At 32.3% G+C, this 27221-nt stretch overlaps 1 protein-coding gene across 4 annotated transcripts in view; it reads left to right on the top strand.

Annotated features, from left to right (window-relative positions):
- LOC134279499 (calcium-dependent protein kinase C-like) overlaps positions 1-27221 on the top strand; it is a 55794-nt gene that overhangs the window by 27677 nt on the left and 896 nt on the right. Inside the window, exons 5-17 of one of the 4 annotated variants that reach the window (XM_062761907.1) lie at positions 729-857; positions 2291-2447; positions 4526-4757; positions 5427-5444; positions 6170-6283; positions 8866-9039; positions 11298-11389; positions 11522-11584; positions 11831-11969; positions 12644-12724; positions 13750-13857; positions 14643-14783; positions 23025-26274. In XM_062761907.1, the coding sequence (XP_062617891.1) occupies positions 729-857; positions 2291-2447; positions 4526-4757; positions 5427-5444; positions 6170-6283; positions 8866-9039; positions 11298-11389; positions 11522-11584; positions 11831-11969; positions 12644-12724; positions 13750-13857; positions 14643-14783; positions 23025-23198 (1622 nt within the window). In that variant the 3' untranslated portion in view covers positions 23199-26274. Of the gene's footprint in view, positions 1-728; positions 858-2290; positions 2448-4525; positions 4758-5426; positions 5445-6169; positions 6284-8865; positions 9040-11297; positions 11390-11521; positions 11585-11830; positions 11970-12643; positions 12725-13749; positions 13858-14642; positions 14784-23024; positions 26275-27221 lie in introns of those variants that run through there. The other 3 variants (XM_062761909.1, XM_062761908.1, XM_062761910.1) reach the window with 3 other exon arrangements.

Below are 27221 nucleotides of genomic sequence, written 5' to 3'. Positions count from 1 at the left end.
AAATTTATCACATCAATCATATTCTATAAGTTGTATAGGATAAATAGATCAGGATAATAACAGATTTGTCAAATTGACCTAGAAACCTTGTGTTTGGCTTCAAGTGTCCATTATCAGCATCCAGAATGAAGAATTACCTTTGCTTTAGTGCAGCTGTTCCAATGAAAAATTGCTAATAAAGATTCTTGGACTGAAAATAGAGCATAATTATCTATTTCCCTTGGTTGCTAATATGATTTAGACATTATTAGATGGTTCACATAGACTAAGAGAGAGCCAGTAAAGTGCTATTTTCACCAACTGTTTATGAGACTAATTGATAATTAGTCTTCTACTGGAAATGCCATTCATAATTTTGACCTAAATGTCTCTTCATTCATAAAATGATAGGTCTGTGTATTGAGAGTACTAGCTTCTTATTGATATGCAAGGCACAAGGCATTGATGAAGGTTGTCCTCAAATGACAAGGTGTATATATCTTTGGATTGAGTTTGACCATCATGATTAATTATCAGATTTTGTATTTTGGTTTCCTATTTTTTCATTTTTCATTGGAACACATACATATATCTGAATATTTTTCTAACTGAAGAAATAAAATTGTGTATTCAAAGAAAGTGTTCCAATTGATGTTAAAAAAACAACACACATTTATCTAGCAAAACCACCTGTTATCTGATGATGTGATGCATATTTGTTAAAGAAAATGAATTGTTCTTTTATACAGCATGTGACATGAATGTACACAAGAAATGTGAGAAGAATGTTCCAAAACTTTGTGGTATAGATCACACAGAGAGGAGAGGCCGTATTAAGCTCAAAATTACCACCACTTCCACCAAGCTAGTTATACAAAGTAAGTCAAAGCTCAAAATTACCACCATTTCCACCAAGCTAGTTATACAAAGTAAGTCAAATAAGCTCAAATTACCACCACTTCCACCAAGCTAGTTATACAAAGTAAGTCAAATGTCAAAATTACCACCACTTCCACCAAGCTAGTTATACAAAGCAAAGTAAGTCAAATAAGCTCAAAATTACCACAACTCCCACCAAGCTAGTTATACAAAGTAAGTCAAAGAAAGGTCAAAATTACCACCACTTCCACCAAGCTAGTTATACAAAGTAATCAAATGTCAAATTACAACCACTTCCACCAAGCTAGTTATACAAAGTAAGTCAAATAAGCTCAAAATTACCATATCTCTTACCAAATTAGTTTACAAAGTAAGTCAAATAAAGCTCAAAATTACCACTACTTCCACCAAGCTAGTTAATCAAAGTAAGTCAAAGGTTCAAATTACCACCACTTCCACCAAAGCTAGTTATACAAAATTAGTCAAGCTCAAAATTACCACCAATTCCTAATAGCAAGTTATACAAAGTAAGTCAAATAAGCTAAAAATTACCACCACTTTCACCAAGCTAGTTATACAAAGTGAATCAAATAAGCTCAAAATTACCACCACAATGTACACCACGAGTTATTATGAGAAAGTAAGTCAAATAAACTCAAAATTACCATTAAGCTAATTATAAAAAGTAAGTCAGATATATGAAAGGTGTAAATTACCATTTCTACCATCCAGCTGTTTTTTGAACTAAGTCAAAATGAATGAATTTCAAACATTGTCAACTACCACCAAGCTAGTTGTACAAAGTACAAAAAAAGGTCAAAATTACATCTACCACCAAGCTAGTCATATGAGAGTCAAAACTAATACAGCTCAAATTTCCACAGCTCACTTGAGCACAGTAACCATAAGCTAATCTTATATGATTCTAAAACAACAAGCTCAATTTTGCAACATTTCCAAACATGACTAGACAAAGAGATTTATTAGCCAGCAGTTCATATACTGTAAACCAAATTTTATTTGCGTGCGAGAAATATATCCCGAGTTTCGCGACCTACTTCAGGTCACAAATATATATCACCGTGAACCCTTTTTTTTGCTTTATATTGGTATATAGAGAATGTTTCCTCAGTCATGAAAATTAATCATCGCAGAATGATTGCTAACTGACAAATCGTAAAGAAAAGGTGATACAAATAATAGTTGGTTTACATTAGTCTTAGCAAGTCAGTTATTTCAATAAGTAAATAGATACTAAGGTTATAAAGTAGTTTTTTTCCATTTATTTCAGTTCTCAAATTCTTCAAAATTAAGGATATTGACTTTTGACTAAATTCACAAGTGATGAATTATACTTGGAAAGTTCTCAATGTAATTTGCCAAGTAAGATCAATGTAACTTTCGTAATATTAACCTCAAAATTCTTTTTCAGTTATAGAAGGAAAAAACCTAATACCCATGGATCCAAATGGACTAGCAGACCCCTATGTTAAAGTGAAACTTATTCCAGATGACAATAACAAAACGAAAAAGAAAACCAAGACCATCAAAGCCACCTTAAATCCAGTGTGGAACGAAACTTTCACATTGTAAGTTCATTTCCACTGTGAGAAAGAGGATTTAATGGTAAATCATAATTAATGGCTGAATGGTGACCCCACACAACATTAAACATGCTTCAATCAAATCTGAAGGGGTATTAGATGAGCAATCGGGCACAAAACCGTCCATCTTGGTGACTAGTTTACACTAACTGATGGTCGGGGTCAGGAAAAAAGCCAGTCACTGAGTATCAGAGGAGGTGATCAACTTGCATGGCAAGACAAACTTTTCCAGGATTTTCCCCCAGCATTGTTAGAGGATTTTTTTTATTATCAGAGTAAAATGCTAAATCCTATCTTGCCCAGTGGCTAAGATGCAATGTAATCTGTTGTTTCAGCGATAGGTTTGTTTGGAAGTAAGTATACGTGCACCAGGCAGTGCGAGCCATTGGTCATTGATCATTCTATTTTTAGCTGGGTTTCTCTGTTTTATAAACAGTACCGTATAATCCCTATTAACCGCCCCGGGCGCTTCGAAAATTGCAAAAAGGGGGCGGTTATTTTGGTGTTTACTTTATGATAATTATAATGTCATATTTTAACTTCATAAAATCGTTTGAATATAAAAATAAATATAAGAAACATCTAAGATAATGTCTAACTTTACTTAAAGTGAAGATAATCTACCCAAATTATGGTTAATTGTTCATTTTCCACTGAGAAATTGGATATTAAACAAATTTCATTTTCACTTTCTTCACTTTTTTGATACGATTCTAGTTGATTTAAATCACGTAATTAGTTGAAAAAGACCTAAATTCAATTATTTAAATTCAAATATTAAAGCAAAGTTTAAGTTTTCTCTGCACTTAAATCCATTATACCCTTGCCATTTATTGTCTCAGAAAGTTTATGAAGTCAACACCCACGCTCCTTTTTCTTTGTCACATTTTATGCAATTAAAGGAGACATTTCCACGGTTCCATATTTCTTTTGTTTTCGTGATAATGGCTAAAGACTCTTTAATAAGACGCTCTTTCTCCCATAAAGCATTTATCTTGATTTTCAAAGCTATAAGGTGGGGGAGGCCGACTTCTCATATAGTCTGGAAAGTTGTAAGAATTAAGCCCTAATTCCTAAGCCTTAATTCCGAGAAGCATCATCAATCCTTCATTTTTCCTGTGAAGATGCTTTGATGGGGACTTGATGCAGTGTTGTGATGCAAAGTGTATGAGAGCCTTGAAACCTTCAAGACGAGAAGTGCACTTGAGAGTTGTTAATGAACGAGTTAAATACAAGACAGATAATGGGATGGATTGTCAAAAGCCTTTCCAAGGCAACATGTTTCTTCTGCACCTCTTGGATAATGCATTCTTGACAGACATGATAATTAAATTATGTGTTAGTATGAAAAAAATAAAGTATCGCAGTTCTTTGAACTTATTCTTAAGAAAACTTTGCATATTTTTTTTCGCATTTAACCACATTGATCAGGGCAATTTTTATGATACATAGAAAAATAACACAGTAATTGCTGTGATAATGAACACATGGGTATGATTAAACAATTTTCGTATAGAATGCTTTTGAGTACAATGCATACAAAACATTTCAAACTGATATAATTATAGTTGCATATGAAAACTTGCTGATCTCAAAAGAAAAACCACTTGTAACAAACTAAAAATAGAGATGGTTGGCAAAATTTCACACATTGTGAATTCTAAATATTACTTGATACTGTATACAGAGAAATTTTTTAATTCATTACAAAGGTATATGCCACAAACAAATGCATAGTTCTTTAAAAAAACTGTGAAATCATTAATTTTCCTAGGGTTTAATTTTCATAGTTTTCAAGGGATGGAGAGACCCACAAATTTATGACCACTGTGAAATTTAAAATTCTATTTGAATTACCACTGAATATTCTCCAGCCTTGAAATCTATATAGTCCCCATAAACAAATAAGGAATATTTTTCCTCAAACCTTGAAAATTTGATCCTATGAAAATATGTGATGGGACAGGATATGGAATCAAAATTTATAATTTCTTTTACAATAAGCATAATACATTCCTGAGGTATCATTGAATATGTATGACTTTAAACCTCTCAAATTTCAGTGACCTTTCCCCTGACGACCATTCCAAGCGGCTTTCTGTGGAGGTCTGGGATTGGGACAGAACGTCCAGGAATGACTTCATGGGCTCACTGTCTTTCGGCATCTCAGAACTTCTGAAGGAAAACCAAGACGGCTGGTTCAAACTCCTGAGCCAGGAGGAGGGAGAATTTTATGGCATCCCTGTGACCGATGATGCAATAGCCACCATTAATGACCTTAGGAAAACTTTACCGGTAGGTTCTTTTGGGAAAAAAAATATCTAGCAAATTTGCAATTTTTCAAGAAAATAAGGTCAAAATGACTCAAACACACACAACAAATGGCAAGTGCTTTCTTATAATTACTCATATGCCAAAGACATTAAAAGCTGCCAAAAAGAATGCAGATGTGATTTTTCCAAGCTTATTTGTATAAGAACCTGCATAAAACATACATGTATATGCAAATTTTGTTATTTGGATTTTGTATATTAGTGACTTAAATTTTAATCTGTGAAAAAAGTAATTTCAGTCTGCTAAATAGATACAAGGGAACCAAACTGAAGTTCTTTTTTTTTTCAAATCACAAGTTCAAGAACTCCATAGTTCAAGTACAATAAAATGTGGTTTTAACAAAAATCTACCTTTGTACCTACCGTATAAGTGGAAATTTTAGCGAGACACAAATTTAGCGATTTTAAAATGCACATTAAAGAAACTGTTACAAATAAAATGCAATTAATTTTTAGCGATATTCAATTTTAGCGATCTCGACACCCTCGCTAATAATGTCAAAATTAAATCCTCGCTAAAAATTCTACTTATTCATTAGAATAAGGTTTTCATAGAAAATGACCCATATACTATTACTGTTGCAATGACCTTGGATTTTGTAGTGAAGTCTGGAAACTAATTTCTTTTCAGTTACCTGCAGCTTTCCAGGTACACGTTATTACACAAAACCAGTTGCCGTTGTACACATGTATAGATAAAAACCTGTAGTACTTACACTTATAGTATATAGTACACTGTACATGTATCTCTAACCTTAAAGCTGTTGACACAATATTGAATATATATGTTTCTAATGTACACTGTTTCTACTTGTGACTAAAAATTCTTTTTTTCATATCTCTTGATGATTTCAAATCTGTATGTTATAACAGCTTTATATATGAAAATATTGACAAAAATATATCTCATTTCATAAATATACATGTATTTTATTGCCTTATAACAATATTTCAGAACAAGTGAAGAAAATTGAATTTACAAATTTTTTTTTGTGGTTATACTAAAATTTGTGCCAATTTTCTCCTTAGTTGAAATCAAAATCAGGCTAATATTACATAACAGCCATATGCTAATTGTAACGTGTGGGCTCTGAGTAAATTAATTAAAAAAAAACTTATAAAGCGTCTTGTCAATTTAAGTCATGATTAGTATTTATAAATCTGTGCAAGTAAAACTTGCATTTTACAAAGTGCCAGGGAGGACAATTTTGACTCATTATAAACATAATTCATTGTATCTGATAAGTTAATAACACATTTTAAACCATGGAATAAAAAAAAATTTACTGTATGAATTTGGTATTATAAGTTTGTCACTGTAACCATATGTCTTAATTATCGTCAAATATACATATGACTTCTTTTCCATATTAGAAACCACCACCTCAACCAATTGATGTGTCTCGGGGAACTGGCAGCAAACAGGACACAGTTCGAGCAACGGACTTTAATTTCCTGACAGTTCTAGGAAAAGGCAGTTTTGGAAAGGTATACAGTAAAACTTGTTTTGTACAAACACAGATATCTCAAATTCATGGATATAGCGAAGTTAACTCGTGTCCCTAGTATATAAATTTAATGAATTCCCTACACGGATTCAACAAATAACAGATATAGTGAAGTAATTTCATAGGTCCTAGTGACTTCGTTATAACCAAGTTTTACTATACATAGCTCTTTAGGTCAGATTATTCTCTTTCACATGTATTGTTTTACATAAGCTTACAAGAACAATATCATTTTCCACACATATACGTATGTGGGCTTGGAGCTGGAAAGAAGATTAATAATATACTTCTCTTTTATTTTTTTGAAAATCAATGTTATAAAAACTGAATCTACTGAAGAGAAAGAAATTTTATTGTGAATTTTTCTTAGTGTCAGACATTAATCACACACTAGATTAGGCACTCCTCTTGTATCCAAAAATAATGGATTTGGGTACAATTCAGCAATTAACAAATTTAAAAGCAAGCTCAGTTCATGATCAAATAATGCATAGGATAGAAACACCCAGTGTTTTCAGCATAGTCTTGGACATTTTGAATTAAATGATGTGCCAGCTATTTGAAATGTTGGGAGAAAAAACTGAAAAATATTGGCCTCCATCTTCAGGAGAAATTTTCATGAAACAGGAGTAATGACTCAATTTATAAGGTGTTCACATCAATTGTAATGGTCAGGATATTTAGCCACCATGAGGCAGATATGAATTAAATAGAAATATAACTTTGATTTTTCACAGGTTCTTTTTAAATGGCAATTTTTTGACTGCCACAATAGAATATAAGGGTTTGAAGATTTCAGATACACATGTTTATGATTTATCTTTATAAAAAAGAAGAAACTGCCATAAAATAGTTTATTGACTGGAAGTGAACATTTTGATTTTCACACTTTTTTCGTAAATGTCTACCACTATAGAACTTAACAGTGTGTAGATTTGTTTCTGATGACCCTTGATAGAGGAAATAAACACAGAAACTGAAAGTGAATGCTACTGTAGATAGTATTTGAAATCATAAAAATCACTGATTATGAACACAATTGACAGCTGTCCATCTGTGATACAAACACAGCATTGTGGTAATCAAATAATGAGCATATTGCTGTCCCACTTTATTTCTGTCTACGTAAAGCTGGAAATGAACATGGTTTTGTCATCCCTAAATAGAAGCAAAGTTGTCATTGTATAAGTTCTCTTAATATGCTACTATGTAATTGTATGTTATTCTTAGGAATGGATTATTATCTGTTATGAAATATATTCGTAAGCAGTAGAAAAATATTTATGACATTTAAAATCTGGTGTAATTTTGGGAAGATAAGTATGCACTTCAGTAAAAAAAAGAAACAAAATATGTAAAATATTATTCAATATCGGAAATGAGATTCTGGTTTTGAATTTTCCTATCCTCGGAATAGTTTGATGCAGCTATTTTGGTGTGTGAAATACAAGACACTTCCAATATCATTATCCTAACGGTGTATTTCGTATATCAGTTTCTCTGGATTTCCTAGCATCTCCAGCAGTGGTAAATAATCATCTGCTTACAATGTGACTTCGCACATTTTGGGATGATAATGATTTTTAGTTCCATTGAATCAATTTTAGATTGCATTTATTGTGCTTCTCACTTGGTTGTGTAACGCTCTCTAGTTGTGCCGAACTAACCCCGCCACGCAGTCATGCATTTAACGTATATTGACACATGATGGGCTACAGGGAAAATTCTAATAAATCAAACCACGACTACATTTTATACCTTATTTGTGCAGAATCAATTAAGAGAGAAAGAAATGATGGCACCATCTGCTGTGTGCATTCAAATTGATTAATTTAATACATATCAAAATCTATAATTGTATAGACTGTAACAATGCTTTGTGTAAAAGTACCTACAGCTTGTACAAAAAAAAATTATTCTTTGCGGCAATGAATTAAATTGAAATGAGAAACAATTTGATTTATCAAAATATTAAAAGCATTTTGGGGTCATTAGGCAAGGAAGATGGATTAGAAGGTGAATAAAATTGCTGTTAATATTGCAATGGATGAGATCAAGGAAAACAAAATAACACAGTGACCAACATGTGGCTTTATTGATCTTTCAGTTGTGGGAAGGGAGCACATCTTAAAGGGTCAATTTCCTAGTGTGTGTCTTGATAACACAGCGTTTCTGAAAAGGCCATGACTGATGTGAAATTAACCAGAGTGATATTAATCTCGATTTTTGATCATTAAAAAAAAAAGCTTGAAGTTTTAGTTAAATAAGTTTTGCTATGGGTAAATAGTCACCATTTGTGTTAAAATACTTAAGTAATGGAACTAGATTTCATATATATATATATATGGTAATCAATCAATTGTGCAAGGGATGGTCATTATTATAGTATGCAAATTAAAAATTAATTTACATATTAATTACATAGGAACAATTTGAACAGTGTTCAGATATTTTTTACGTAGGTGTTATGCAATGTATTAGGAATTGATTGGGACAGATATACGTAAGGATAAAAAAATGGAAATTTTTACAGTAATCATTTTTTTTCTTTCCAAAAATCAGGTTGTCCTAGCAGAGATGAAGGGAACGGAAGAGTTGTACGCCATTAAAATCTTAAAGAAAGACGTGATCATACAGGATGACGATGTGGAGTGTACGATGATCGAAAAACGGGTCCTAGCTCTCCCCAACAAACCACCATTCCTTGTCCAATTACATTCATGCTTTCAAACCATGGTAAGGGATCGGTCTCAGAAATGGTCTTCGTAGAGATGAACTTCCAGACTAAGACAATTAGTTCACTGATATTTGTAAAATGTCAGTGTCCTTAGACCGAAGCGTCTGCAAGTTCATTGTTAATTCATGGTGTTTACAATGTTTGTCTGCAGTCTTGGAAATGTTAAATTGATCCAGACTGCCTGCGATAAGAAGATGAATTTAGTCAAGTATTGATGAGAATGGTTAGGGGTAGGGTTAAAAGTTTAATGATTTGAGGTAATAAATTTCTTCCATCGTTATGGGTATGAAGCATCCATGTGAAAAGAAGACTTTTTAGCTCACCTGATCCAAAGGCTCAAGAGAGCTTTTCTGATCACATTTTGTCTGTCGTTGGGCGGGGTCGCAATAGGGAATCAAAGTTTTACATAAAAATATATAGGAAAAATCTTTCAAAATCTTCTCAAGAACCACTGGGCCAAAATAGCAGAAACTTTTATGGAAGCATTCTTGGGTAGTGTAGATTCTAAATTGTTCAAATCATGACCCCTGGGTGTTGGGCGGGGCCACAATTGGGAATCAAAGTTTTACATAGAAATATATAGGAAAAATCTTTCAAAATCTTTTTCTCAAGAACTACTGGACCAGAATAGCTGAAACTTATGTGGAAGCATCCTGGGGTAGTGTAGATTCTAAATTGTTCAAATCATGACCCCCGGGGGTTGGCAGGGCCACAATGGGAAATCAAAGTTTTACATAAAAATTTTTAGGAAAAATCTTTCAAAATCTTCTTCTCAAGAACCACTGGGCAAGAAAAGCTGAAACTTATATGGAAGCATCCTGGGGTAGTGTAGATTCTAAATTATTCAAATCATGACCCTTGGAGGTTGGGCAGGGCCACAATTGGGAATCAAAGTTTTACTTAGAAATATGTAGGAAAAATCATTAAAAAAAATCTTCTTCTCAAGAACCACTGGGCCAGAATAGCTGAAACTCACATGGAAGCATCCTGGGGTAGTGTAGATTCTAAATTGTTCAAATCATGACCCCGGGGGTTGGGCGGGGCCACAATGGGGAATCAAAGTTTTACATAGAAATATATAGGAAAAATCTTCTTTTCAAGAACCACTGGGCCAGAAAAGCTGAAACTTAAGTGGAAGCATCGTTGGGTAGTGTAGATTCTAAATTGTTCAAATCATGACCCCCAGGGGTTAGGCGGGGCCACAGTAGGGAATTTGAATTGTCTAAATTAAGACCCTTGGGGTACAAATGGGGTCATAATAGGTATTACAAGGGGGAAATCTGATTAAAAATCACATGGTCAAAGCTTCTCAGATGAGCGATGTGGCCCATGGGCCTTTTGTTAAAAATTTAAAATTGAATTGATTTTAATTCCCCCTCCTGTTGTCTTGACCAGGGTATTGGCCATCACTATAGATATTTTGAAAATTAAAAAATCATCAGGAATTAACGATTTGTTAAAGAATTTTTCAAATTCCTTTGTAAGCAAAAGTTCTCAATTGATAGGCTAGCTAGACAAGCTCAAAGCTATAGTTTCGCAGAAAAAAAAAATGTGTGAAACATATTTGGCACAAAAATAGCTTTTGACCCAAGAGTCCATTATGGTTATAGGATATAACATGACCTTATCATTGTCCAAGGTCATTCTGACAAGATCATGACTGAAGTGTCAAATTTGGAAAATATGAAAAATATACAACTCTAAAAGACATGATAATCATCAGTAGGTAATATTTGATACACAGATGATTATTGGCAAAGAGGTGATTGTTTCCAAGAGTTTTTCATTATTTTGTACCATAGTTGTTGGTGTAAGGTCACCTGAGTGAGAAGTTTTGACCTTGACATTTGATTCTTGAACCTTGGGTGGTCTTATATTAAGCTGCTCTTGACTAAAAACCAGGAACCCGTTTTTACATTTCCACAAGATTCAGTTCTTTTTTTAGTTGCCCTGTAAGGGATATTGGTACTTTTGATGTTTGATGTAATGTTGCATTTTTGTCTGCACTTTTAGAAAGAAAAAAATCTTAATAGGTTCTCTTTAGAAATTCTTTGTAGAAGAACTTACATGTATATGTTAAAAAACATGTATGTTTTCATCCAAAGAATTTTTCCTTTGTCATTTTGAATTTGTGTCAGACTTGAAGAATTGCAAAAAAATAACCAACCCTGAACAACAAGGACAATATTAAGCTGTTTGCTGTGTAAGCAGTACTTGTTCTTGCAGTCTTAAGTGTTGTTCTCAATCACTTTAACAGGATCGTCTCTACTTTGTCATGGAGTATGTCAATGGTGGAGATCTCATGTACAGAATTCAGCAGGAAGGAAAATTTAAAGAACCAGTGGCTGTGTAAGATAGATTTTACCCCGAAAGTGCCTCAGTATTATATCTCTTTGAAATCCTTTTATTGTCTTTCTTGATAATGATCTTTGTCTATATTTTTATGGTTATGTTTTATTATTTCCTTTCTTCTTTTTATAGCTTTTATGCAGCTGAAATAGCGATAGGATTGTTCTATCTACATAGTCAAGGAACAGTATATAGGTTTGATATGATGGATTTTTTTCTTCAGATTTCTTAATGATAAGTAGTCACCCAAACTGAAAGTATATTTGCTTGACAATTCTTATAAAGTTACTGCACACAGAACATATTCATTTACTTAATATAGACTTGACTACAGTTAAATGGAATAAAATTGATTTAGAATCATTGAAAATCAAAAAATAAAAAATAAGGAAAAAAATTTAAACAAAAATGGTGATTTAAAATGAATTTTTTGTATTACAGAGATCTTAAATTAGACAATGTGATGCTTGATTCGGACGGCCATATAAAGATTGCCGACTTTGGAATGTGTAAGGAAGGCATTTTCAATGACAAAACCACCAGGACTTTCTGTGGTACTCCAGACTACATCGCCCCTGAGGTACCATCCTTCAAACAAATTATATACAGGCCATTGTCCCACTTCTCTGTGACCCAGCTTTTCTGCTGCTTAGTCTCAAACACAGGGTCCTAACAGAAAGTTCTAGATAAAATATTTGTGGTCTTCAGACTACAGTGCTATAAAAATGGAACATTTATGTTATTCCCCTACACAACAAAGGAGGATCATAAAACACATTGCTGTAATTGCTTCAGTAAATGACCCTCTCTAACGTTACAATCCTCTTCTGTTATTTGAAGTCTTAAAAGGTTTATATATTTATATATATATACAAATCCTAGCATTTACCCCCTTGTGGGAAGCTTTTACCAAAATGAGCGTAATGTTGGATACATCGTATAACCCAAATCTTTTTCCTTGATCCTTATCATGTGCTAATTGAATAAATTCCTTGTCAGTTCTTCAGTGACTTAAATTTTTGTCAGAGGTATAGCTTTGTAAGTGTATTAATTCCTTGGTATAAAGTTTAATCGTCAAAGTACGAAAATCAGTAATTGCCAAAGTATGAAAACTATTAATCGTCAAAATATAACTAACATTTTAGTATGTGCATTATAATCATGTAAGACCTCAAATAGTGTTTCAGTAAACCTTTCATGTATTTTCTCCTTACTGATTAAAACATAAATTTGTATTTGCGATTTTTTTTCCAGATTGTGCTGTATCAGCCATATGGGAAGTCAGTGGATTGGTGGGCCTATGGAGTGCTTCTGTATGAAATGTTGGCAGGACAGGTATGGTTTTCACATACTACTGTAAACTGGCTTATTTGGACCCCATCTTCTTATTCTCACCCTTTCTCATTTGAAAACAATTTTCCCAGTTTTATTTTGCCTATAGATACAGTTGTGTTCAAGATATATTGCTATCTTTTAATTTGCTCAGTCTTAACTTAGAATTAAATTCATCTTCTTGAGACGAGGGTTGATGGGGCAAAAAAAAAAAAAAGGAAAAACCTTTGTATACAGTATTGACAAATACTTGTACTCTTGTAACTACAATGTCTTAGGCCAAACTGAATTGCAAGCTCTTCCATTCATCAAAAGGAGTGAAAAGTTTGTGTAGAAGAAGACAGTCATTTTGGCAGGAAATTCAGTTTTTTTTCATTGTCTATAACAATAAAATTTTAGTATATTTCAATACCTTCAAGGCAAAAATGTTTAAAGTTTGAAGCACTTTAAGTGAGAAAAGTTTCTTTGATTATAAATTGATAACTTACTCAATGGTGAACTGTTAATTTGTTATTTGATTCTTGTTTGAATACACTGGTTTAATGGATGTAGGTGATCGGATGACATGTATAAATACTGGTACAATTAGGATTTATTTTATTGTTTTTGTACCAGTCTGTAGAAGGATGACCGTTCCCCGTTCCTAGTTGTCACAAGGTAGCACTTAGAAAAATTGTAGATTATGCTTTGTATTTTGTATACAATTTGGAAAATATAAAGTTTGTCTAGTATACAGAGTTACTGTGAAGCAATAAAGATGATGGCTTTTAGAACCATTGAGTGTATGTATTTTAGATATTGTTAGGGTCACACAATTATAGGATACTAGGATAGGACATCAAGAACATAATATAAGGCAGTCATGTTGTTTCTACTTAGAGCGGTGTTTATCAATATAAAAAAAAATAAGGAAGATAAAATGAGTGTATTTAAATATTTCATGAAATATCCAATGTGCATTAATATAGAGAAGGTAGCTAGGCCAAAAGTTGATCTTATTTTAACCTTATGGATTATTTATGTTGTAGCCACCATTTGATGGAGAAGATGAAGAGGAATTGTTTGCTTCCATAACAGATCACAACGTCTCCTACCCCAAGTCTATGTCTAAAGAAGCTGTGTCCCTGTGTAAAGCAGTAAGAACATACCCATAATATCATAACTTTGTAAAGTTTAACTCATGTAGGATATGGTTATCTTCTGAAGACAATTGCAACAAGAACACTTTTATAGGGGGTGATGATTGACATGGGTATATTCATTTTGCAAAGAGAATGATGGCTAACAAGCAAGTTTGTAATGGCTAGTAGAGCTGGGTATCGCGGCTGAAAAATCGTATCGCGATATATTGCAATATTATATTTTGTATTGCAATATATCACAATATAAAATTTTTAATAAATTTTGCTTTTCATCAATGTTAAAAGAAAACAAAAACTCAAATTCCATGTATTCTCGAGTTGATATTACAACTGCCTGATCGCGTTGTGTGTACGCAAGTAGCAAGCTAAGTTTTTGTGGCACAACTTTAAGAATCAAAATGTAATATTCAGATTCTGCTTTAACATGAAGGGCTTTCATGTAACAGTTGTCGTCTTTTCATTTCTGATAGACATGTCTCTGGTTTCCGATCAAACTTCACGTTGCTTGCCGCCATATTTTACCTTGAAAGGGGCAAATAACTCTTTTTGTAACAATTTATAGGATATCGAACCCGAACCGGTATTCACAAAATAATACCGCGATACGTATTGTGAAGAACAAAATCGGGATACACCGGTTAACCGGTAATATCGCACAGCACTAATGGCTAGCATACATTTTTAAATAATCAAGTACAAAAATTAGAAGATGCCCCAAGTGGTTGATTTAATATACATGTAAAGTATTCTACATTTACATGGCATATTTTTCTATTTAGCTCTTAACAAAAAATCCAACTAAGAGGTTAGGATGTGGACCTAATGCAGAGAGAGATATCAAAGATCATGCCTTCTTCAAGAGAATCAACTGGGAAAAGATAGAACTGCGGGAGGTTCAGCCCCCCTATAAACCAAAGATTGTAAGTGTCTATTCTGGCATGCTTTGTTTTCTCCGGGGCCTTTCTCCGTTACGTCTTCCTGTGTTGTCTTCCCTTGACCCCTGTAACAGTCGTGTTTATATTGTGATGGGTGGATAAATCCGTTATTGTAACAGCTGTAATGTAATTATTGTTGTGACAGGAAGTCCAGATGTCATGCATGTTGCCGTTGTCAATGTAAATATTAGGATTTCTTTTTTTTTACGGATCTTGCAAAAAAACTGAGCAGAAATCGGTGAGCAGGCAAAAATCTGTTACCCTATCAATAAATGCATTACTTTTTGTAAGTCTAAACACATATACTTAAAATCAATTTTCACGTCTGACATATCTTTATAATGGAGATGAACTTTTTAGCTCACCTTGGCCAAAGACTTGAGGGAATAACCTTTCAAATTATCAACAATTTCTCAAGAGCCACTGGGCTATATTTGTGTGATATGTGGGTTTAAACATTTAAGATTATATATGGAAATGAGGTGTAAGGCCTCGTTCAAGAGTAGCTTATAAATAATTTTTTTATTCAATATGAACTGGCATTTCAAATTTTAGCTAGATCATATCACTAGCGTAACTTAGCATTCCCATTTCAGCAAGGGGAAAGTGAGCTTTGCGGCCTTATTTCCTCTTGTTTTAAAATCAAGATTTCCAGCAATTGATTCTTATTACAAAAGAGGTAGACTTTGGTATTGTTTAAACAATGGTGTTCATATATTAAAAAAAATCATCTGTTTGAAAAAATTTTTAAACTCTGGATTATCTTTTTTGCACTATATTGTCATTATTAAATTGTAATAAGACACTAAAAAAATAGCTTCTTTTTCTGTGTCATTTAGTTAGATTAAAAATGGGAAGGGGGTATTATTTGTGTATTGAATGTAATCTTTGTTCTCTAATGTATTATGACTCTTCCTACAAATACTGCTTTTTTTTCCACTAAAAAAAATCAAATCCTTAGGAATCTTCCATTGCCATTATTTATTTGAGGTAATTACATATAGCCCACTTGTTCATTGAGTGAAAACTTGATTGTCTTGTACTACAAGGCTCACTCTTTATAATAAATTATTGCACATCATAAATCGAATGTATAATTTTGATAATTTATTGTTGAATTCTTAAGGTTTTAAAAAAATGTCTTATCCAATATGAACATACACTTGTGTTTGAAATCCTTTGAAAGTTCTCGCTGACATTTGTAAATATTGGAACTCCTAAAAGTATACCCTTTTGAAGAATTTCTTTTCAATATTTACCTACACAATTTCTGTCTTTCCTTGTTAAACCTACAAATTATTTCTTCACTATGCTTTTCCTTGTATGTTTCAAGCATGAAATAATTAAAGGCATTCTTATACTTTATACAGGATTATTTTTGCCCCATGTTAATTTCGCCATTTCTCCCTTGCAAATGATTTTTTCCCATTTAAAATTCATCAGGCACAATTCTGTTTAAGAAATGTTGCTGTGTTCTTTGAATTTGCTCCATTTTAAATTTCCCTATCTGTACGGAAGCCCATTTAGGACCTATCAAAAAATATTTTTGAATTTGTTATAACGATTTTTAGAATTCGTTATAACGAATTCAATCTGTTATAAAAGATTTATTAGAATTCGTTATAACGAATTTAATCTCACTGTTATTACAGATTTGTTGAATTCGTTATAACCTATTCAAGAATTTGGTTATAACAGATTTATTAACAGATTAAATTCTTTATAACCAATTCAAGAATTTGCATGGTTATAACGAATTCAACAAATCTGTAATAACAGATTAAATTCTTTATAAAGAATTCAACAAATCTGTAATAACAAATTAAATTCGTTATAACAAATTCAATGAATCTGTTATAACAAATTAAATTCGTTATAACAAATTCTAAAAATCGTTATAACGAATTCAAAAATATTTTTTGATAGCTCCTAAATGGGCTTCCGTACATCTGTGAGTAGGATAAAAGGGGCAAAAATGAAATGGAGCAATTATTTCCCTGTATACTGTATATACATTTTTCTTATTGGAAAATTCATAAATTTTGCTTTTTTTCCTCTCATCACTTTCCTTTTCCTTCTTTTTCCTTCTTAAAGCCAAAACAGGTACTTATAATGCTCTTTTTCTATATATATGGGTAATTCTTAACCCAAAAATATATCCATATATATACATTTATTTACACCAAGCTTAACTAACAGGCAGCATGGTTCAGGGTAATGATGTTTTATATCAACGCTTTATCATTTATTGAATTGAGAGGTAGAATGGACAGCTTTATTGCAATCTGTCAGGGGTTTGGAAGAAAATAAGGTTCCTCAGTGGCCATGAACACATCCAAATCAATGAATCAAATTAACACAATATACTAATCACATTTATTTATGAGCAGATCCCCTACAGAATTTTTTTTATTAATGAAATAAATCCATAGCCTGGGGATATTTATTTTTGTGATGTGTCGAGTATTTTTTACGAGGTGTGTTGTTTTAAGGAGGAAAACTGGAATTTTTTCCCATGCTGCGCTAAATGAAGAGAGACATATATAGATCAGTGTTTCAGTGAGGCTTTGTGGTTATCATTGCATCACCGATTTTCATTTGTGTAAATCCTCGGAAAACAATATATAAATTTATCTTTTCACAATGAAATTGCCTGCAAATCTTTCCTAATATTTTATTTTTTGCTTTGGTTGAAAATGCTACAGATAACTTGGGTTATTATTGTTGCAACCATTGCACCACTGAATTTCCCATTTGCAAATCCTTGAAAATACTGATATAAATTTATCTTTTCATGATCAGTTTGCCTTCCCTGATATTTAATTCTCTGTTTTGGGTTGGAAATGCTACAAACAACTTTGGTTAATGTCATTGCAGCCATTGCACTACTGAATTTCTTTTGCGTTAATCCTTGAAAATACTGATATGAATTTTATCTTTTCATGATGAAATTGCCTTCTAATATTTTATATTCTCTGTTTTCGGTTGGAAAAGCTACAGATGACTTGGGGTGGGAGACAAGCATTAGTGATTTGTCATTGTTGATTGTGATGCATTATTGTTGTTTTAATGACCACAAGTTAGAGAAATTTTAAACCAATCTCACATTAGCCAGAGGGTAGATTTATGAGGCAAAGACTTTCAGATAAACATAAATGTCAAGAACAATAATGGGGGGTGTGGGGGATAAAAGAGTACTGTAAATCACTTTTTATTCGGGATATGAAATAGTATTCCTTAAGATTATATAGAAGAATAACCACAATTCATGAAAATGATGTGTCGCTAATAAAGAGCCAATGACTATCTCGCGATATGTACTGCAAAATATTGTACTACAACATATAAAAGTTATAGACAGAAATAGCATGTTATTTCTTACTGGGTGAAATCTTGACTGATGTAATAGCATTCTTCAACCAAGTTCTAATATTTGGGAGCGAGGAGGTTCTGTGTCCTTGATATTGACATCCGAGGTTAAAGTCGGGGGTAATTTTTTCAAAAGTATTTCTTCCCTTTATGGAATTGCATCAACTGCATCTAATGTTTCATTACAAAGTCAGTTTTCAGATTCTATGGCATTTTCAGCCAATATATTCCATGAGAGTGACCAGGTTAATGTTTCTGGAGCAGCCAGTTCTTTTTTCCAAGTAACTCTTGGGCCTATATTGACCAAACTTGCATGAATAATGCAGCAAGGGATGCACAGTTTCAAACTTGTTCTGAAGTTGGATCTGACCTACATTTTCTGGATGATTGAATAAGTGGAAGTTGTTGAAGCAGATCTATTCCAAAGTAACTTTAAGCCCTATGATTGGACATAGTCATTGAATTATGAGAAGTTTTTGGAGAAGGTCCATTCCAAAGTACAGTTGAGCTACGATAAATTTATCACTAATATCTAGTGTACAATGGGTATGTTGAAGTGATTTTGAAGTCCTTAGCACTTCTCCTCTAAGTATTGAACCCCAGATATCTTGAATCCTCAGAAATCTCAAAGTTTTCCCTTGTGGAGTTTGAGATATGGAGTTGTAGAGTTTGAGATAAGGAGGTTTGACTGTCACTATAAATTCTATCAAAACCAAAGTTGCATAGATGTTGCATCAAGGGATACACACTAACAGAACATTCATTTGGTTTGAAACTTTTAAACTTAGAGATAGCTTTAGTTGAGGCAGGCTTTGTAATCTTTGATTACCTATTTACATTTGTTTATCTTTGTCACAAATGATTATGTGTTTGTAGAAGTGAAAAAAGGGTTATGCTGAATTACTGCTACATGATAAAGAATACCTTGATTATTTCAAAAGTCATGAATGCAAGATTTAAATCTGTCCATTTGAGGAGAAAGGTGAAAAAATATAAGAGAATCAAATAATCAGGAATATAGTATTCAACACTGGTTAACATAACCTTGTGTGAGTTTTTACCAATGTATCTCAATATTGAAAATAATTTTCAGATAATATTGAGAGTACCGTATATACTCACCTATAAGTCGGTTTTTTGGGAGTTAATCTCTGGTCTAAAACTCTTTGTCCGACTTATAGGCGAGCTATTAAAAGTATGGTTTTATATGAGGTCATGCAGTCCATCTGATATGCAAGCTTATTAAATACAACCGACTTATAGGCGGACCGACTTATAGGCGAATATATACGGTAGATTAAAAAGGGAAATTGAATAAGTGAATTAAAATGAAATTTTTTTTTAAATTAAGATGCCAAGTTTATGTTTTGAATTCATTTATTTGCAGAATTTATTTTTTTTTCTGAAAGAGTTTTGTAATAATGGCAGGTGTTGGGAAGCTGCTGTGTTCAAGAGATAAATTATTTGGAAATCTCATATTTCTGGAGGGGGTTTCTTTTTGTTTCATTTTATGTGACTGTATGCATGTAATATTTTAAACAGCTATTTTATTCAGATTCTGTATCATTACTAAGGCAAAAATTCGGATTAATGTAAGTAAATGGTTAACAGATATCTTTGTGCAGATATCTACATGTTAGTTGTCATCACAATTTACTATGATATCTAGGGATATCCTCACAGTCTTCACCTGTACATTTCACACTTTTCTCTAAACGGGTCAATTGTAGATTTTCACATCATTGATGTTTAATAATGGCTTAAGTTAGGAAAACTTTAGCTACACACGAAAAAAGATTGTGGTAGCTACTTGACTGTTGTTTACAGCAAACTGTACATTCACAAACCTAGAGATCCCATATTTCACTAAGCTTTGGGTAGAAACTTTTTTTGTCCCCACCATGTTTTGAGATGATCAGGGCACATACAAAGTGTAACCCAGTTCTTTCGCTATGTTATCTTTTTATCATATAGTTTTTTCCTATGCTTGTAGATAATGAGCATTCAGTATATCTCTTTGTATTGATAACTTGCAGATCAAGTTGAAGTTATATGTTGTGTGACCCATTTTTAGCTCACCTGAGCTGAAAGCTCAAGTGAGCTTTTCTGATCACATTTTGTCCAGCGTCCGTCTGTCTAGCTGTCCGTCTGTCCGTCTGTCTGTAAACTTTTCACATTTTCGACTTCTTCTCAAGAACCGCTGGGCCAATTTCAACCAAACTTGCCACAAAGTATCCTTGGGTGAAGGGGATTGAAGTTTGTTCAAATCAAGGGCCATGTCTTCATTCAAGGGGAGATAATTGGGAATTTATGAAAATTTGGTGGAATATTTTAAAAATCTTCTTCTCAAGAACCACTGTGCCAGGAAAGATGAAACTTATGGGGAAACATCCTCAGGTAGTGTAGATTCAAGTTTGTTCAAATCATAACCCCCGGGGGTAGGGCGGGACCAAAATGGTCGACCTAAGTTTTACATAGAAATATATAGGAAAATTCTTTAAAAATCTTCTTCTCAAGAATGACAAAGCCATAATTCATCATATTTATATGGAAGCATGCTCAGGTAGTGTAGATTCAAGTTTGTTCAAATCATGACCCCCAGGGGTAGGGCGGGGTCAAAATGGCCGACCTAAGTTTTACATAGAAATATATAGGAAAATCCTTTAAAAATCTTCTTCTCAAGAATGACAAAGCCATAATTCATCATATTTATATGGAAGCATGCTCAGGTAGTGTAGATTCAAGTTTGTTCAAATCATGACCCCCGGGGGTAGGGCGAGGCCAAAATGGCCGACCTATTTTACATAGAAATATATAGGAAAATTCTTTAAAAATCTTATTCTCAAGAATGACAAAGCCATAATTCATCATATTTATATGGAAGCATGCTCAGATAGTGTATATTTAAGTTTGTTCAAATCATAACCCCCAGGGGTAGGGCGGGGCCAAAATGGCCGACCTAAGTTTTACATAGAAATATATAGGAAAATTCTTTAAAAATCTTCTTCTCAAGAATGACAAAGCCATAATTCATCATATTTATATGGAAGCATGCTCAAGTAGTGTAGATTCAAGTTTGTTCAAATCATGACCCCCAGGGGTAGGGCGGGGCCAAAATTGACGACCAAAGTTTTTAAAGACATATATAGGAAATTTTTTAAATATCTTTTTCTAAAAAAAAAAGCAAATCCATGATTGGTCGTGGGACTACTTTTGGATTTAAACTTTACAATAAAAAGCCATTTTCTACTTTTTCCTACCCTTAGTGCTCAGGTGAGCGATGTGGCCCATGGGCCTCTTGTTTAAACTTTTCCCCATAGACTTTAAAAATTTCTAATTTAATTTTTTTTTTTTTAATTTCTTTCTTTGTTTGATTGTGCTTGTAGATATAAATGAGCTAAATTTTTAGTATGTCTTTTATATATAGATGACTGAAAGATCAAGTGTAAGTTTCATGTTGATTGGCACATTTTCATGAAAGTTATTGGCCTTAGACTTTAAAAATATTTAATTATTCATTTTATTTTTTAAAAATTTTGTTTTTTTTGCTGTGCTGGTAGATAAGTATTTTTTTTTTCTTTTTGATTTGTCTCTTTATATACAGATAACTTGGAGATCAAGTTTCAATATTAAAATTTATACTGCCTTTCAACTTTTTAAAAGAAAACTTCTAATTATTCACCATTTTCTGGATTTTTATTTTTGCTGTGGTGTTAGAAAATTATTTTTTATCAGTATCTTTTCTTTTTATTTGGCTCTTTATATGGATAAATTTGAGATCAACTTTTCATTTCATGCTGATTGAAAGTTACTACCCTTAGACTTTAAAAATTTCTAATTATTTACTGGTTTTTCAGAATTTTTTTGGCTGCGTTTGTGGTGATGAACTGATTTTTAGTGTGTGTAAGCATATGAATACACACCAAGTTTAAGTATCATACAAATTAATGAACCAAATTTCACCAGAGTTCCGACCTATATGATTTAAAAAAGTTTCTTGTTCAGACACCATTTTCTTACTTCACAAAAATACGACCAACATATCATGGTTTTCAATTCACCACTCATAATTTTCACATCTTTTGACTTTTTGAATGTTGGTGGGGGCATTTTAGCCATACAACTAGTTTTCACAAAGGTTCACAGGTTCTGCTTTTGACCTTGGTAAGGGCAACAATTGCAGAATGTGTTCTATTGAATCACAAGGATGTACTTGACAGCTTAGACCTATTGATATAATTGGGCAGGAATTGTGTACTTAGATAAAAATGTATCAATATGATTCTCCTTCAGCAGACAAGAGTAGGCTTGTGAGAATTCAGCCATGCTTGTCTTTATTCTTCTGGTCATTTGAACATTGTAAGGTTCTCAAGCACTACAGACTCGACACAATATAACTTTGCCTAAGAGGAATCTATTAGTCTTTTTGATTTAATACAGGTATATTTCTTTACACTTAGATATGATACAGAAATAAATGAAGTCACATATTTACTACCCAGGGTAATCAAAAACAAACAAAATAATAATGGAAAAAAAATTAACTTTATGAAAATGAAAAAATGTATTCTTTCAACAAACTGTATGTCTTAATTCAGTCCTTAAAATAGATTTGCAGTAAGTTAAATGGCAACTCCTCCTTTAAAAAGGGGGGATTAAAGGTGGAGGGGGGTTAGAGGCTCCTTTGAGTTCAAGTCAGTCTTTAAGTTCTGCAAGAATAAATTTGATCTAAGTCTTAGATGCATAAAGTTATAGATAATTTGCTGTGTAGTGTTTTGATTTGTTGTCTTCTAATTTTTTCTTTGTGTTTTCCTTGTTTATTTTAAGTATTTGTTTCTTTTAATTTGCTTTTTACAGAATAACCCACGAAAGGCTGAAAATTTTGACAAGATGTTCACTGCTGCGAAACTGAAAAACACACCGACAGACAGTGTTGTTATCATGAACATAGACGAAAATGCATTCCGAGACTTTACTTACGTCAATCCTTTCTTTACCGATTTTGCTCGTACCGAAAATTCCGCATTATAGCTCACTAGAACTTTTTTTTTTTTTTTACATTAAAAGGATTCCTTGTATGATGTTATGTGTGTTGGACATTTATATAAAAAGCCTCCCATGTTTGAAAATCGGATTTTCCAATACATGTATTATGAAGTGTTGCATGGGGGTGAAAAAAATTCATACAAAAAAGTTCATCTAAGAAAGTCAGTCATGACGTGTTCATATGAGATTTTTGTTATTTACATGCATATGCAATCAAATCTGAATGAGCTGAAATGTCCAGTAGGCATTGGCTAGTTATGTTTGTATGAGTATAAATGTTTCTAGTTGTATGTAAACATGCACATTGCTGTTGTATTACTAGAGTTTAGACTTATGGACTTGCTGTTTAATATATGTTTGTATGTTTAGAGAAAAATGAATGGATGAATTCTAGGTATGTTTATATATATATATATATATCACAATACCTGAAATTAATTTTCTCAAAAAAAAAATTTTTTTTGAAAATATATTTATTTTGTCAATGAAGCTGTTGGGAGATTAAATTTCTCACCATTTCTTGAATATTGGATAACCATATTTGTAAACCATTTTCCCACTGTGCTGAATTTGTAAATACCTTGTACATTTCAGAATTACTTTCTAAGGTACTCTCCTTTGAAAAGTTTTTTAAAAAGTTGAAAAAAAAAAAAAATCCTTGGATATAAAATGTAATTGGGGAAGCATTGTACCCCTTGAAAACTTTTCCCCTTTTAAAACCGACCCAGTTAATTCTTTGCATGGTATCAGTTGTAAGTTTTCTTGCTAAATACAAGATTTTTTTTTATTTTAAATCTCTTTTGAAAAATTATTTGCTGTGACTAATCATGCAGAATATGTTTTTTTTTCTGTAAATGTGTAACGCAAACACTTTAAATGAAAAATATACATGTAGCATGATAAGTTTTTTTTTTACAGTATAATAAAGAATGTTGTGCATTATAACAAATCAGATGTAATATATATGTGCAGCATATTTAACATTTAATCTGTTTTATATTTATATGTACATGTATGTTTTTTCACATTTTAAAAAGCAATTGTTTCTAGAATGTGATTGTACATTAATGTATGATACTTGATACTATTAACCAGTTTATTAGGTATGGTTGTCCATGGATGTTTAATGTAATGTCTCTTTTATTTATTCAGAAAGAAACGTATCATTTAAATTCAGAACATACAATTGACAGGAAAAAAATAATACCCACCCTTGATTGAAACTTTCCAAATATTCTCACTCGATTAGTTTAGTGTGAAATATGGAAGCCCTGATCAGAGGTTATTTCATGTCATTAGTCTGAACCGAGTACAAGATGAGAAAGCGTGTTATTATCCTCCGATTTAGAGATGGGAATATTTTTCATTATATGCCAGGACAATTTCTGCATAAGTATAGCTAGAAGGCAAAAATGAGTCAACCTATAATCTGAAATTTGGCTCATCATTTTAAAATGCTCAAGACTTCCATTTTCCTATGCACTTCTTGTGTTCAACTTTTAGTTCGAACCTCTTAAAATATATTAGTTAAAATATATCAGTTTAAAAAATTCATCTTTCATGAAGCAGAAAAGATAGACTGTGCCATAGATATTATATTCAGATGTTTTTTGTAACAGTGCTAGATAGACAAAATCTATTTGACATTTTTTTTCATTATTAAGTGCAATTCCATATTTTTTTATCTTTATAATTTTCACTTACAAAGATGCTATAATTTTGACTTGATAATATTTTTAAGAAATTTTCATTAAGGAAAAAATAAAATAAATTTTTCATCCTTTTTTGTAAAGCTATAAATAAGCCAAAATTACCACTATCAGATCGTAAATTACGTCATGAAAAATTCAATGGATTAATGGCAGCCCTGTCTCTTTTTTAGATGAAACATTCATTTAGAAGGTAGTCCACAAATCAATTTTCTGCCTGAGGATAATTGCAATATTCATGAATGAGTTTCACTAGTATTACATGATTGTGCGAGTCTATTAAGTCTATCACATGCCATCAGAGAACAAAAATAGGCCTCTCACTCAATCACATTCAGTCTTTTCAAAGAGAGTTGATAAGGAAAAAAAGTAAATTTCTTAAGACTGTCATGTGCTGAATTGGAATTGTGACCGATTTCTGTCTATATCCCGTGCTTCAATGCTATAGTACAAATTCAGAATCTTGGAAAAAAGGCATTTGCTTCTTTTACAAGGGAGGTGAATTTAAGAGTTTTTATATAATTTTGGCAGCAATGTTGAGTAATATAGTGTAGAAATGCATTTATTGTAACAAAGAGCTCAAGTAATATATCCAATTTTTCATAGGTGTTTACAAGGTACCCTGATGAATGAAATCATTTTTGTAAGATATTGATCTGCACAAATTCGATCTAAATGTTTTACTATTTTCTGACCAAGGTAGAAAGAAAATGCATGTAAGGATTTAACAAGAAAATAGGTCCATGTGTCTGATCAAAGCCATTTTGGGGGGTCAAATATCACATATGCATTTTTCACTGTTAAAAAAAAAATGCTACTGCTTTATTGATAAGCAAATCTTGTATGTGTAACTTTGTAATTCTACACACTGCTGAATTATTTTTTTTGTGAGAAAGTAACAATTCTTGATGTATGTAAATTATTTATATATGAGAGGTTTTATGTATACATTTCTTCTGATGCTAATCCACGTCATGATAAAACCATAACCTATATGATATATGTAAATATATACATTGTTGCATGTACTTATACTTTGGAAAAGGCGTCTGGGTTTCTCTTTCATTTTGTATTGCATTTTTATTATTTACTTTTTTCAGTCATGGTCTGACTTATTACAAAACCCACCATTACTTATTCCGACATTGTGAAAACTGAGCTCGATCAAAGAATTTTTTTTTGAGGATTATCTTTTTTTATTTAACCTTATAGAATTTAAGTTGACATTTCTTTTTTTGCAGAATTTTTTTGTTTTTTTCTTTCTCGAATTACATTTATTCTATTGTCTGTTAAAACTTGTTGTCTGCGCCATTGTTTGTTGACCACTATTAAAGCAACCTAAAGAAATTTTAGACAGATTTTGTTCGTTTTTTCTCATTGACAAATATAATCTGAAGAGGGTCTTTTTGGCCTAATATTACTAACAGTAATTGTTGGAAGGGTAATACTGGTTGATGACGATGAATTTTCATGAAATTCAACATTCCCAATATTTTCGATGTCTGATTTTAATTTATTATAATCATTGAAATATTAGGGGGGGATGGACACATTAATATTCTGGCAAAAATACACAGAAATTTAAATGTACCATGGGCCCAATTCTTTACTTTAAATTGTTTCCGCCTTTGGAAGTTGAGAAATTTTTTTTAGACATGCAGATTATATACTGTAAGTAGTTTTAATTCCACAGTGTTAAAATTTCAAGATCTCTCTAAAAGTACTTATCGCAGTGGTTTTAATTTCACGCTGCAAGAAATTAATTTAAATTACACACAAGCATTAATTTACACGTTTTTAAGTACCAATGATAGCATTCACGATGGGTTTAATATGAAAAATGATGAATTGCAAGTGATTATTTGCCAATCTACAGTATCTGCTTATAGAGATCGTGAAGGCTTTTTTGGTTCACAGAACTGTAATGCAGTAACTGTTAAAAATTAAATATTATAATTGATGAAATTTTAATGGGGCCCGGGGTATTTTTTAAAACAACAAATCAGTGGACAGATGCTTTCAAATGAAAAATTAACAGGAAAATGAAAACAACAAAACATATTTAATATGTAGAAGCTCTCAGAAGCTGTAATGCTAGACCTGAAAATGCAAAAATTCCTTGACAAGCAAAAAAAATGCAAATGCAAAAATTCCTTGACAAGCAAGATATTCTTTAAGTCATTAGACTTGGCACAAGCATAAAGTATCAATTTTTTCTATAGTATACTATATATAAATGTGGTATGGAGAAAGCAGACCCATCCCCTTTTATTTTTGCTTCCTACAGCTCTGAATGCAG

This window comes from Saccostrea cucullata, unplaced genomic scaffold (genome assembly GCF_032062105.1).
Source record: "Saccostrea cucullata isolate Sc308-1 unplaced genomic scaffold, CSIRO_AGI_Scuc_v1 ctg97, whole genome shotgun sequence".
Taxonomy (NCBI): domain Eukaryota; kingdom Metazoa; phylum Mollusca; class Bivalvia; order Ostreida; family Ostreidae; genus Saccostrea; species Saccostrea cuccullata.
Note: the sequence above shows the minus strand (reverse complement) of the source record. Positions and strands in the feature narration are given on the sequence as shown.